This window comes from Colobus angolensis, unplaced genomic scaffold, assembly GCF_000951035.1.
Source record: "Colobus angolensis palliatus isolate OR3802 unplaced genomic scaffold, Cang.pa_1.0 Scaffold188, whole genome shotgun sequence".
In the NCBI taxonomy this organism is placed as follows: Eukaryota; Metazoa; Chordata; class Mammalia; order Primates; family Cercopithecidae; genus Colobus; species Colobus angolensis.
The window spans coordinates 2357575-2372633 of NW_012115021.1; the positions used below are offsets into that span (position 1 = coordinate 2357575).

General features: G+C 38.1%; 1 protein-coding gene across 1 annotated transcript in view; it reads right to left on the reverse strand.

Annotated features, from left to right (window-relative positions):
* The window catches only part of PPEF1 (protein phosphatase, EF-hand calcium binding domain 1), a 152134-nt gene that overhangs the window by 67254 nt on the left and 69821 nt on the right, over nucleotides 1-15059 (reverse strand). Inside the window, exons 9-10 of the mRNA XM_011940215.1 lie at nucleotides 10274-10434; nucleotides 2402-2516 (exon numbers count right to left, since the gene is read on the reverse strand). Of these exons, the coding sequence (XP_011795605.1) occupies nucleotides 2402-2516; nucleotides 10274-10434 (276 nt within the window). The remainder of the gene's footprint in view (nucleotides 1-2401; nucleotides 2517-10273; nucleotides 10435-15059) is intronic.

The following is a 15059-nucleotide window of genomic DNA, read 5'->3' on the forward strand; positions in this document are numbered from 1 at the left end:
ACCTGTAATCCCAGCTACTCAGGAGGCTGAGGCAGGAGAATCGCTTGAGCCCTGGGAGGCAGAGGTTGCAGTGAGCTGAGATCACTCTACTGCACTCCAGCCTGGGCAACATAGCGAGACTCTATCTCAAAAAATAATAATAATAATAATAATAAGTGACTATGTGAATATCCAAAAGCCCTATTTGGATAACTATTTCCAGGTAAAATATCTTTCATAAGTTCTGCTCATAAATTTTTATTCTTTGTATTCAACTTAATTACTATAGAATTTAATTTAGGAATACTTTTCCCTCAGTTTGCTTAAAATCCCACAACCAAGATTAACCAGATAGCTGCAAAAGAAGACTCCAAATATACTGGGAATAGTAAAATAGAAATTCTATATCACCACCACTTATTTATAAAATACCACTATAATATTATTAGCATATTAATATCATTGTATGCTTAAATCTCATTGTTTACATATGGTCTCACTCTAAATCTAAGGACATAAAGACGGGAGGACTCTTTACTTAGTTTAATATTTTTAACTTCCAGTTGGACAGTGAAAGAAAAACTTGTATCATGGGAAGAAGGACAGAAAGATATTCCCACTGCCAACAAAAACATGAGTGCAGAATTTGTTATCATTTATAATATAACTGTAGACTAAAAATCCTCATATATTTCATGCATGCTGAAAACTGTGGGGCATATTTACATGCACATGTACAAAAATGCATTTCACAATTAAAATAACAGCAAATTTTCGTCATAATCTCTCCGCCTTTCCTAACACCGTCTTAAACGGAAGACGGTTTTGAAGTTATGGTCCCAATTTTAAATTTTATTATAAATAATCACAAAATTTTTGAAGTTCAATGAGCTGTTAAAAATGGAAAATAATAATATTCCCATGTTAAGAAAACCCACGGGCCTTGTCTTTTCCCTCTACCAATGGTGCTACATGAAAAAGTCTAGAAATAAGTGCCAAGATGTGGAAATCTTTAATGAACGGACATGTCCAATTAAGTCATTCCCTAATCTTTGTCTCATGATGGAAAATGAACCATCAGGCACATAATGCGAGTCAGGATGGCAGATGTGGGGCTGCCTCTAACCTGGGATACTGAAGACCTGATTTTAATTCTGATCCTGCCATTTTTCTGTCTGAGCTTCAATTTCACCCATAAGAGCAAAGAATAGACTAGAGAACCCTTCAGTTCTCACACTGTGGGATTCTAGGATTGCCCTGCCCTGTAATTAACGTGTGTCTTCTTCCAGATCCTTCTAGCAAGGATGAGTCTGTAGTGGCTCCCAGTGAAACACAGGGGAGCGTATCCCATTCTCAGTTTGGGCTATTCTATATATCCTAAGAGCACACCTAGCCCTGGCCTCACAGGCTTCACAGGGTGGCATGGCTTTCTGAGCCTCATGACCAGAAGTCTCTATTTTCCATGAAAAGCAAGGCCAGGTGAGGCCTTGAATAAAAGACCCCCACTGCTGAGATGAATCATCTGCTAGTCAGAGACGTGATGGCCTGATGAGGCTGGAAATGAACCATTAGAGACTCTTCAAAAACCTGAGTCAGGGCATGTCATGAGGTAGGCACTGCTACATCAAGTCCCTGCCACCACTATCAGATGCTAGAAATGGAAATACTTTAATTAGATTGTCAAATTCACCTCTACCTGCCAGAATAAGAGAAATGCAGACTAAAAACTGATTTGGAAAATAACAATCACTGTTTTGTAACCTACAGGCTTAATTAGAAGTTAAGGGAATTGCTGTTCCTTCCACGCACCCCACTCTCAAACAGTTGCAAGCATGCTGAGCACCAACTGTGATGAATTTCAATGCGTACTGTTTCTTGAAGCAATATCCTGCCAGGCTGGCCTATATGATAGCAAAATCTCAAATCTTGTTATTTAAAAGAACAAGAAACAGATTTCTGGGACATTCCCACTCTTCTAAAAGCTGCAGAGACCAGTTGGAAAAATCTAAAACAGCAGCCAAGGGCAGAGAAGAATTTAATCTCCACCCTGCCATGGGCTTTTCTCTTCCCAGCATAAGTGGCATGCAGAGGCCCACCTAGAAAAAGCAATGTGGAACAAAGATAATGAGAGCTAGACGGAGGGCAAAGAATGCTTATTCCACCCATGGGTGGTTTTTCCATATTAAAATGCTGTCTGCCTTTATAAAAAGCTATGAGCTCTTTAATTTCTCACATAATTAATTCCTGCCAGCTGGTACGCAAAACAAAGACAAGATGGGGAACAGCATTATCATGATAGATAATTCTATATTAACATTTTTCCCTTAACACAGTCCAATTTACACAGTTTTCAAGTTAGGCAAACGATGTAGGACCAAGAGGCTCCTAAATATTAATTTGACAACTCTGGTCTGAAACTTACCACAGATTGTTAACTCTTTGGAGGGAGAAGTTTGTACACGAGTGAAATTCGGCATTTGCTTCAGGACTTTCTTGGTTTCAAATAGCACCTCTAAGACATAATGGGCATGAAGTACCTGTGAGGGGGAAGCAGAGAAAACAGATGTAATGAACAAGGAAGAAAGACATGACTGTATAGAAAACCGTAAAGGTGGAGCATGTGCGCACGTTTCAGGTCACTGCATTTCAGGATAACCTCTCAATTATTCTGAAATAGATCATTCTAGCACAGTGTCTGGCATATAATAAGCCCTCAGTGGACGTGTGTAACTGAAAAAATGAATCATTATCCCAGGTCCTTAGAGCCCAAGAGAAGTGAAGGGAGGCACGCCCTTGCCCTAGGGAAACGTGCCGACAAAAAGCCAATTGTAATAATAAAAGAGAAAAAGAAAAAGGAGAAGGAGAATGAAAAAAAAATTATAAATACATGCTCCAAAATATAATACAGCATTGATGTGACCACCACACAATTTTAATGTATTTTAATAGGTCAAAACTATTTAGACCTATTGCCATATTGGACTTATGCTGTCCAATATGGCAGCCACTAGCCACATGGAACTATTGAGCATGTGAAATGGAGCTAATTTGAATTGAAATGTGCTGTAAGTGAAAAATTCACACTGGATTTTCAAGCTCTTTCCTTTTTTTGTGGAGGGGGAAGAGATAGGGTCTCACTATGTTGCCCAGGCTGGTCTCGAACTTCTGGCCTCAAATGATCCTCCTGCCTCAGCCTCCCACAGTGTTGGGATTACAGGTGTGAGCCACCACCCCTAGCCACATGTAATCTGTTGATTCCCAACACTGGCTTCAGTGTTACCTCAGCTTGTCACTGTAGTTTTTCTGGTCCATTGGTAGTACTAATCAGAGTAATTGTTGTCTAAAGGGGCAGTTTTGTTTTTTAAAAAAGCTAAATTAACAAATATTAACTGAGAATATATTGCAACAACAGAAAATTATTACGAAAATAATTTCTCTGGGTCTTTGGATTGACTAAAATCATTTTGGTCATACTAGTCCTTGCCTATAAGGCTATCTTTCCATAGCATTAGAATTATATTTACAACTGCAATATTAAATACTCAAGATGATTAACTCAGATGGCAGTCTCTCCATTTATAAATATACTCAGGTTAAATAACCACTTAAATAAAATAGTCACATTATTTTAAGTTAGAGGAAAATACTACCTTTAAAGAATATTTATTTTTTAAAAAGCAGTTTTAGGGCCAGGCACAGTGGCTCACACTTGTAATTCTAGCACTCTGGAAGGCCGAGGCGGGCAGATCACTTGAGGTCAGAAGTTCAAGACCAGCCTGGCCAAAATGGTGAAACCCCGTCTCTATTAAAAATACAAAAATTAGCCAGGTGTGGTGGCACGTGCCTGTGGTCCCAGCTACTCAGGAGGCTGAGGCAGGAGAATCACTTGAACCCGAGAGGTGGAGGTTGCAGTGAGCCGAGATTGCGCCACTGCACTCCAGCCTGGGCAACAGAGTAAGACTGTATTTCAAAAAAAAAAAAGTAGTTTTAAAATGGAGAAACAAGTCATTTTTTTAGTTGAAATAAAATTTTAAATAGTAGAAATGGGTAAAATAATGAAAAGTCATTTTCCGTCTCCCCTAGATCTTATTCCCCTAATCCCTACCCCTAGAAACAGCCACTGTTAAAAGTATCATATCTTTCCCAGAAATATTCTATGTGTTTGCAAGCACACAAAAATCAATATAACCACAGAGGAATATTAAAATGTATGTATAAACATATAATCCCTTAAATACAATGTGCTATATCCATACAAAGTAACATTATTCAGCTAAAAATAGGAAGGAAGTACTGATCCATGCTACCATGGATGAACCCTGAAAATATGCCAAGCAACAGATGCCAGGCACAAAAGGCCACATATATTGTATGATTCCACTTATAGGAAGTGTTCATATTAGACAAATCCATAGAGACAGAAGGTAAATTAGTATTGCCAGGGGCTGGGGGAGGGAGAAAATGGGATCGATTGCTAATGGGGTTTTGTTTGGGGATGATGAAAATGTTCTGGAATTACATAGTGGTGATGGTTGCACAACATTTTTAATATACTAAAAACTGTTGAATCATACACTTTTTTTTTTTTTTTTTGGCGGGGGGGACAGAGTCTCACTCTGTCGCCCAGGCTAGAGTGCAGTGGCACAATCTCGGCTCACTGTAACCTCTGCCTCCTGGGTTCAAGTGATTCTCGTGCCTGCACCTCCTGAGTAGCTGGGATTACAGGCACATGCCATCATGCTCAGCTGATTTTTGTATTTTTAGTAGAGATGGAGTTTCACCATGTTGGCCAGGCTGGTCTTGAACTCCTGACCTCAAGTGATTCACCTGCCTCAGCCTCCCAAAGTGCTGGGATTACAGGCGTGAGCCACTGTACCTGGCCTCATACACTTTAAAATGATTTAAATAATCACTTTTATATTAGATGAATTTTTTCTCAATTTTAAAAAATCAAAATATACATGATCCTTACTTTTTTTAACTCTGTACACTGTGTTGAACCTTTTATTCTTCCCTTAATAACAGTCTTTTCATTTTTATAAAGTCAGAGTTATCAGTCTTCTCTATGATGGCTCTGTGGATTGATGTGTCTTTTACCTCCTTGAACTCATATTAAACATATTTATTTTAACTCGGAGTCTGATAATGCCACTAACCAAATACCCTACAGGTCTGTTTCCAGTGTTTGTTGTTTGCCTGTTTTCTTTCATGTGTCTTATAACCTCCTATGCTTGGTTATATTTGTATTGAGTTCTGGAAATTGCATATGAAAAACTGAGGCCAGGTGCAGTGGCTCATGTCTATAATCCCAGCACTTTGGGAAGCCAAGGTGGGAGGATCAGTTGAGGCCAGGAGTTCGAGACCAGCCTGGGCAACACAGTGAAACCTTGTCTCTACCAAAAGCTAATAAAAAAGTAACTGGGCATGATGGCATGTGCCTATAGTCCCAGCAACTTGAGAGGCTGAGGCGGGAAGATTGCTTGAGCCCAGGAAGTCGAGGCTTCAGTGAGCTATGATAGCACCACCACACTCCAGCATGGGTGACAGAGTGTGACCTTGTCTTTAAAAAAGAAAGAAAGAAAGAAAAACTGAACAAACAATCTCAGGCCGATTGTCTTCCAGAGAAGACTTAAATTTGCTGTTGGCAGGTGGTTAGGAGCATTAGCTATCTAAGATGATCTCAATTCAATCTCAGGAATTACATGGTTCATTCCAAGCTGTTCTTTGATGTCTGAAAAGCCAGTCTTCCAGTTCACTCTTACTCCTAGGTATGCCCTGTAGGGTCCTAACCTGAGAATGAGGGTACTGGGGTGATGTCAGAGAAAATGGTCATGTAGGCAACTCTAAGGTCCCATTCCTCCACAAAAACATTGACAAATCGAGCAAAAACAAACAAACAAACAAAAAAACCCTGTCAGAATCAACTTTGTCAGAACTCTGGAAAATACTCAAAGTTTATAGCAACCAAACAGTGAATCAAGAAAAAGGAAACTGAACAATGGTTCAGCACAAGCGGGAAGTAAAGACTAAGATTTGTAAATGGCCCAAGGAGTTGAAGGAGTGCTCTAACACAGAGCCAATCTGCAAATATGTATACATTTTTTCCTTTCTTTTTTTTAAAAAAATCGCTCCTGGTGTTCAGAGAAATCTCTGTTAAAACATTAACTTAACACAAGCTAAAAAGGAACAGAGATTTCAGAGACCACACACAACTAGACCTAATAGATATCTACTACACATTCTTCCCAACAAAAGTAGACTATACATTGTTATCAAGGACACATGGAACATTCTCCAGGATAGACCAGATGTTAGGCCACAAAATAAACCTCATCAAATTTAAAAAGACTGAAATCATGCAAAGTATCTTCTTCGACCACAATGGAATGAAACTAGACATCAATAACAAAAGCAAAACTAGAAAATTAATAAATATGTAGAAATTACACAACATACTCTTAAAAAACCAATAGGTAATACAAAGATCACAAGGGAAATTAGAAAATACTTTGAGATGAATAAAAATGAAAACACAACATATCAAAACTTATGGGATACAGCAAAAGCAGTGTTCAGAGAGAAATTTGTAGCTGTAAATGCATGCATTAAAAAAGAAGGATTTCACATCAATAAACTAACTTAATATTTTGACAAAGAAAATAAGAATTAGAGTGGAGATAAATGAAATAAAGAATAGAAAAACAAAGAATCAACAAAACCAAAAGTTGGTTCTTTGAAAAGATCAACAAAATTAACAAACCTTTAAGCTAGACTGACTAAGAAAAGAGAGAAAATGAAAATAACTAAAATCAGAAACTAAAGTGGGGACATTACCATCAACCTTAAAGAAATAAAAAGGGGTTATGAGAGAATACAATGAACAATTGTACACCAACAAATTAGGTAACTTAGATGAGATGAATAAATTCTTAGAAACTCACAAATTACCAAAACAGACTCAAGAAGAAATAAAAAATCTGAACAGATCTAGAACAAGAGATTGGATCAGTCATCAAAAACCTCCTAATAAAGAAAAGTCCAAGACCAAATGGCTTCAATGGTGAACTCTACTGAACATTTAAATTAGAATTAACACCAATCTTTTTCAAACTCTTCCAAAAACAGAATAAAAGGAAGCAATTCCTAACTCACTCTACGAGATCAGTATTACCCTGATACCAAAGCCAGGCAAAGACACTACAAGAAAAGAAAATTACAGACCAATATCCCTTATGAAATAGATGCAAAAATTCTCAACATAATACCAGCAAACCAAGTACAACAGCATTTTAAAGGGATTATATACCACGGCCAAGAGGGATTTATATTTACAAGGTTGGTTCAACATAAGAAAATTATTCAATATATCATACCACATTAATAGAATGAAGGGTAAAAAACACACAATCATCTCAATTGATGCAAATAAAAGCATTTAACAAAATCCAACACCTTTTCATGATAAAACCACTCAGAAAACTAAGAATTGAAGGAAATTTCCTCAACATGATAAAAGACTTTCATGAAAAACCTGCAACTAACATTAAACTCAGTGGTAAAAGATTGAAAGCTTTCCCCCTACAATGAGGAACAAAATAAACATGCCTACTTTCACACTGCTATTCAGTATTGTGGTGGAAGTTCTAGCCAGAGCAATTGAGCAAGAAAAAGAAACAAAAGGCATCCAAATCAGAAAGAAAGAAATAAAACTATACTCACAGATAACATGATCTGGTATATAGAATATTCAAAAGAATATACCACACATGCACACACACACACACACACACACACAGAGACACACACAAACTACTAGAGCTAACAAGTGTATTCATCAAAGCTGCAGAGTGTAAGATCAACGCACACATAATGAGCAATCAAAAAAGGAATTAAGAAAACAATTCTTTTTATAATATCAACCAAAAGAATAAATTAAGAATAAATTTAACCAAGGTGATGAAAGACTTGTCCACTAAAAACCACAAAACATCGCTGAAAGAAATTAAATCATAAATAAATGGAAAGACACCATGGGTTGAAAGACTTATATTGTGAGGATGGTTGAAAGACTTACATTGTGAGGATGGTTGAAAGACTTACATTGTGAGGATGGTTGAAAGACTTATATTGTGAGGATGGGTGCAAGACTTATATTGTGAGGATGGAAGTTATTACCCAAAGTGATATAGCAATTCAATGCAATCCCTATCAAAAGCCCAATAGGCTTTTTTGCAGAAATGGAAAATTTGATCTTCAAATTCATTGCAAGGGGCCCCACAGAGCCAAAACAATAATGAAGAACAACTTCAACATTGCAAAAGAACAAAGTTGAAGGACTCACACTTCCCTATTTCAAAACTTATTACAAAGCTACAGCAATCAAGACAGTGTGGTACTGGCACAGACACATAGACCAATAGAATAGAACTGAGAGTCCAATAACAAACCCATATATCTATGGCCTATAGATTTTTGTTTGTTTGTTTTTTTGAGATGGAGTCTTGTTTTCTCGCCCAGGCTAGAGTGCAGTGGTGTGATCTCAGCTCACTGCAACCTCCACCTTTCGGGTTCAAGCAATTCTTCAGCCTCAGCCTCCTGAGTAGCTGGGATTACAGGCATGAGCCACCATGCCTGGCTAATTTTTGTATTTTTAGTAGAGACAGGGTTTCACCATGTTGGTCAGGCTGCTCTTGAACTCCTGACCTCAGGTGATGCACCTGCCTCGGCCTCCCAAAGTGCTGGGATTACAATCATGAGCCACCATGCCTGGCCTGGCCTGGCCTATTGATTTTTGACAAGGGTGCAAAGACCACTCAATGGGGAAAGAACAGTCTCTTCAACAGATGGTGCTGGGACAACTGCATATCCATATGCAAAAAATTAATTTTGACTTCATACCATATATAGAAAGTAACTCAAAATCATTCACAGACATAAGTGTAAAGGCTAAAACTATAAAAGTCTTAGAAGAAAACACAGAGGCGAGTCTTCATGACCTTAGATTTGACAATGGATTCTTAGATATGACACCAAAAGCACAAGCAACCAAGAAAAAACATGGATAAACTGGACTTTAGCAAAATGTAACGCTTTTAGGCATCAAAGAACATTATCAAGAAAATGAAAAAAACAACCTACATAATAGGAGAAAATATTTGCAAATCATATATCTGATAAGGAATTTATATTCACAAAGAACTCTTATAACTCAATAATAAAAAGCCTGATTTTAAGTGGGCAAAGAATCTGCACAGATTTCTGCAAAGAAGGTATACAAATGGCCAATAAATACACGAAAAGATGCTCAACATCATTAGTCATTAGGGAAATGCAAAACAAAACCACAATGAAATGCCATTTCACACACACTAGGATGGCTATAATAAAAATAAAAATAAAAACAAAATAACAAGTGTTGGCAAAAACATGAAGAAATTGGAACCTTCATACATTGCTGGTAGAAATGCAACATGGTGCCACTACTGTGGGAAGCAGTTTAGCAATTACTGGAAAATTTAAACATAGAGTTACCACATGATCCAGCATAGAGCTACCATATGACCCAGTGAAATATTCCTAGGTATATACCCAAGAGAACTGAGAACACATGTTTATATGAAAATCTGTGCGTGAATATTCATAGCAGCATTGTTCATAATAGCCAAAAGGTGGAAATGATCCGAATGTCCATTCACTGATAAATGGATAAACAAAATGTGGTATACAATGGAATATTATCAGCCATAAAAAGAAATTAAGTAATGATATATGATATGACATGAACAAACCTTTAAAACACTAAGTGAAAGAAGCCAAACACAAAAGGCCACATATTTGATGATTTCGTTTATATGAAATATCTAGAATAGGCAAATCCGTAGAGACAGAAAATAGAATAGTGGTTGCCAGGGGTGGGGAGGAGGAAATGATAATAGGAATGGCCTTTCTATTGGGGGTGATGAAAATGTTCTGGAATTAGATATTGGTGATGGTTGCACAATCTTGTGAATGCAAGAAAAAAAATCACTGAGTTGTACACTGTAATATGGTGAATTTTATGGTATGTGAATGATATCTCAGAAAATGGCAAATGAAATGCTGTTAGCCTATAGAGAGGAGCTTGCTGTGCACCTGAGGAGACTTCTGTTAAATGGGTAACAGAGGGTAGCTCTCACTTAATGTGAACTGTTTTCTAAAGAAATGCATTTCTGCTGTAGTATGTCCATCCATTCTTTCAACAGTTATTGGGCATCTGTTATGTACAAGAATCAAGGCAGCATCTGCTTACACTTACCTGTTGTTCCTTGAAGGCCTCAAGAAGTAAATCAATATCAGTACAAGTGAGAGGAAATTGTAGCCGAGGGCCATTATAGGAGTCTGGGACATCTATCAAGTCCACATAATCCTGTCTGTCCCACATGTCCTGTTCGCTTTCAAGAAATTGATGTCTTAATTCTGGAAAAGGAAGGACAGAACCGGAGGGTGGGGTGGGAATCAACATTTCAATACTTAAATTTAATAAATATCTTCTTGAATACCTAGCCCACATAAGGCACTGTGCTAAATGTTCTGCATACCAACATAGCCCATATATAACTGCGAGGAATGACTGACCCTGAGACCAGAGCATTCACATGGGTCACCACCATCCCTTCCTGGGCAGATGTTTTACCATAGCAGTGGGTCCATGGCCAGTGGGAAGGGGAGGCAGAAGCACAGGGAAAATTGGCCAGTCAAGGTATCTGGATGATCGAAGCTCTAGCTCTAAGTTTTTTGCCCACTCTTACATCTCAGACTTTTACAAATAGGGCTGAAAACAGAACAATACATTATATCTGGTTCAAACATCTGCTGCTATTCAGAACCTACAGAAAATTTAACTGCAACATTCAATTTTTCCCCTGTTAAACACTTCAGAGGATTCTATTTAGCTGTAATGGATTTGTTTTTCTCTGTACATAAAAATAAATTTTCTGACATGATTTTCATTCTTTCTTGGTAACAAAGTAGATAAAGTTAAATGACAAACCACAGGCAGAACTACCCAAAGAACCTCTCAGTCTCGGAGAGACAGTTCTACATAACGGAGTGCCTGCATTGTCCATTTTAGTGGGTGCTGAGACCCAGGGTCCTTGCCTGCTAGATTGCCCATGAAACAGTCAGCCCCAGTACAGAAATCAAGACAATTCAGATAGAGAAAGACGAAAGGAAACACGGTAGATTGATTGCAAAAGTGATCCCAATTCTCTATCCCACCTTCTATCCATGCTCTTTGTAATGGACTTTTGCAGCTACTCCCGTCAAGAGTGTGTTTCCTCATCCCTTCAAACCGGGTTGGGCTCATGACTTGTATTGGCCTAAAGAATGTGACGGAAGTGCTATGTACCAGTTCCAAGCCCAGGTCTGTCTGGAGGCCTTGTATGCTTTCGTGCTCTCTTTAGGAACGATGCTACTACCACAAAGCCTAGGCTAGGCTTCAGAAAGATCCAAGACCATGTAGAGCTGAGCTGAGTCATCCTAGCCAAGGCTGTCCTAGATCAGCCCCCAGCCAGCAGCCACCAGTGTTCGCTCTGGACACATGAGTGAACTCCAGTCAAGGCCCAAAAAATTTGCCAAACAAGCCTGCCAAGATCAGCAGAAGTGTTCAGCTAATCTGTAGACTTGTTAGCAAAAAGAAATGTTGATTACATGCCACTGAGGTATGGTGGTTGTTTAATACACAATATTCTTGCAGATAATGACCCAGAGGACAATGACATACTCTTCAACTCATTAACACTGAATTGTTACAAAGGCAGAAGTTCTCTGCAAACAGTTTCTATCTTTTAAAATATTCAGAGTGGTCAAGTTTGGAAGGTATAATGTTAGCAGATATAGACAGAATACATTTTTTTCATGATCCAGTTATGCTGAGAGATTACAGTTAAGAATTAAACGTGAAAAATGTTTTCTAAAGTCATATTGTTTGGTAATTTAAAAAAATATTTTCTAAATTATTGTGTATCACAGTGTTTTCTGGTGGTGGTTGATGATGTTTTATAAGAAGTTGAATTTAGGAGTAATAATGTCTGTCCTTACTGTGGTCCAGGAGTGGTTATTTTTCTCATTTGGGTTTGGCTTGAGATTTAAGAATAACTTAATTATTTCAAGTTATATTTAAAGACTAGAAAGGCAGAGCATCTTGATAACTTTATCTCAGGTTCATTACATAGGCAGTAAAGCCTACATACTTCACTGTCTTCAATACTTATGCCTCCCTTTTCAATTTGGTAGTCATTCCTGGACATAAATCTTGCTCCAAATGAAAACTTTCCTTTTCCTGACTGTACACACGGAAATACCAAGCAACTCTTAGAAAAAACAAATGACAGCAAAAACAAAAACCCGCAGTAGTTTCACTACATCATCTAACAGAATTATAAAGGTTATTTTCTGTTATAGACTCTAAAAAATAAAGTGAATATGGAATGCATGGCCAAAACTAGGGGATTTTGTTTTTTAGATGGGGGAGGAATTTATGGTATGATTGCAGTGTTCACGAGAAAGGCAGTGAAACAGCCTGGGCAACATGGTGAAACCTCGTCTCCACAAAAAATACAGAAAACTAGCTGGGCATAGTGGCGTGCACCTACAATTCCAGCTACTCAGGAGGCTGAGGCAGGAGGATGAGCCCAGGAGGTCAAGGCTGCAGTGAGGCGTGATTGTGCCACTGCACTCCAGCCTAGGCAACACAGCAAGACCCCTGTCTCAAAAAGAAAGAAAGAAAGGCAGCATAGCTTGAAGCATGCCTGATTTAGAAAGTCAGATGCTGGAGGGAAAGAGGAAATGAAATTGAGGATACAGCTACGGATGCAGACAGGCATATGGGACCACCCATGGAGCTGTTCCCAGCCCCCTTTCTCCCTTCCAAATCCTCAGAGGCCTGGCAACTTCATAGTCACTTCCTCCCTTGCCTGTATCTCCAGCATGATCCTCTCTTCAGACTCCGTAACACAATTAAACATAGTTGGAGACTCCTCCGATCTAAGATGTCACCCCTGGACCTCGCATCTGCCCCACACTGGCAATGCTTTCCTCTCCCAGCCCAGCACTCTGTCTTTATTGTTCCCACTCTTCCCTGTCCCTGGACTACCCTTGCTTTCTCTTCTTTGGACAGTTTCTCATCCTTCAAAACTCAGCAACCCCTGCCCAGGTTGAACCCCAGGCCACACCTTTTCCAAGGCATCATGCTGATAATGACAAGGATGGGAGCTTCCAGTTACTGATGTGCCAGGCACTGTTCTAAGCACCTTACATATGTGTATTCATGTGATGACCGAAGCTATCCTATGAGATTAATATTGTTGGTATCCCCACTTTATATTCGAGGAAAATGGGGTACAGCATGTAAGTAGGAGAGATGGAACTTAATCCCAGAGAAGCTGGCTTCAAGCTCAAACTCTTAACCATTACGCTTTCACTACATATTAAAACGTAACTATGCTACATGATACCTATAGTGTTATTTATATACTTATAACCAATTTATTTAGTAATCCCAGCTCTGTGAGCAATAAAGCAAAAATCATTTTATTTTCCCAATCATTGCCTCCACCCATGCTCTGTCATCTCTCCCTTTCCTATTAGCTAACTGACACAACAAATCAATTCCATCCCTTCCAGTTATGAAGACTCAGTCTTGTTACTTAAGAACAAAATCAAAATATTGTTTTCTTTCTTTAAAAAAAGAGAAGCTTGGTCTACCATTCCTTCCATAGATCTGATGACCCTCATTGCCTAAAAGTTTAGTGACAAATATATGAAAAAGCACCAGTTCCCTAAACCGATTCTTAGTTAAAACTACTCAATATGAAGTATTAGTCAATGTCAAATCATAATCCTTCTGCTGGTTTTTAGCAACACAAAACAGAATAACATAAATTCTCTTCCAGTAGCTAATGTGTCATGTATGAAAACAATCAAAGGCTTTAACATTTCTTATGTATATGCTGTTCTTGTGGGCTAGAACTATTATAACTAATAACAATAATTTAATGAATAATATATAGAGATTTGTACAACATAGAATTAATCCTTACCTATTTGATTTACAATTTTGTCAACATGAATCTAAGCTAATTAAGAATTATAGGCAAATGATACCTTTACAAGTTGTTCTAAAGAAAATACATCAAAAATACCCCCTACACATAATCTTTTCTTTTACCCAGTACAGACTCAAAATCTGGACAGGGAAAAATTTAAAGCCCATAAATTTTTATACGACAATTTCTGCCTCTACCGCCCACATGTCACTTTGAAAACAAGCTCCAGATATTGCTGGAAAAAGAAAAGCAACAATTGAACTACATTTATAGTTATTTTTGTTTCTCAGTTATGACTCTGGATCAGAACCATTGGTGTCCATATAATAAATTCAGTAGATGCCAAAATGACATTTAATAAAATTCAACATCTGTTCCTGATTTTTTTAAAACTTAGAAACTAGGAATGGAACAATACTCCTTAACATTGCTTTATAAATTTAAATAATCAATAATGGTTTTTCCATTAAAACATTAACAAAACAAGGATGCCCACTTTCACTGTTTCATTCTAACACTGTTCCACTATCTTTGACCAATGCAATAAGACATGAAGCTGAAATAAGAGCAGTAATTATTGTATAGAAAGACATAAAAATAAAGTTACTTGTGGCCAACGTGATTAAATACCTACACCCAAGAAAATCAATTGAAAAAATCTCAGAATTGATGGGAGAATTAAATGTAATACAGAGGCTGGGCATGGTGGCTCACACTCTTAATCCCAGCACTTTGGGAGGCCAAGGCAGGAGAATTGCTTGAGTCCAGGAGTTCGAGATCAGCCTGGGCAACATGGCAAAACCCCTATACAAAATGCAAAAAAAATTAGCTGGGCATGGTGGTGCGTGCCTCTAGTCCCAGCTACTCAGGAGGCTGAGGTGGGAGGATCATCTGAGCCCAGGAGGCCAAGGCTGCAGTGAGCCATGATCATGTTACTGTGCTCTAGTCTGAGGGACAGAGTGAGACTCTGTCTCAAAAAAAAAAAAAAATATATAT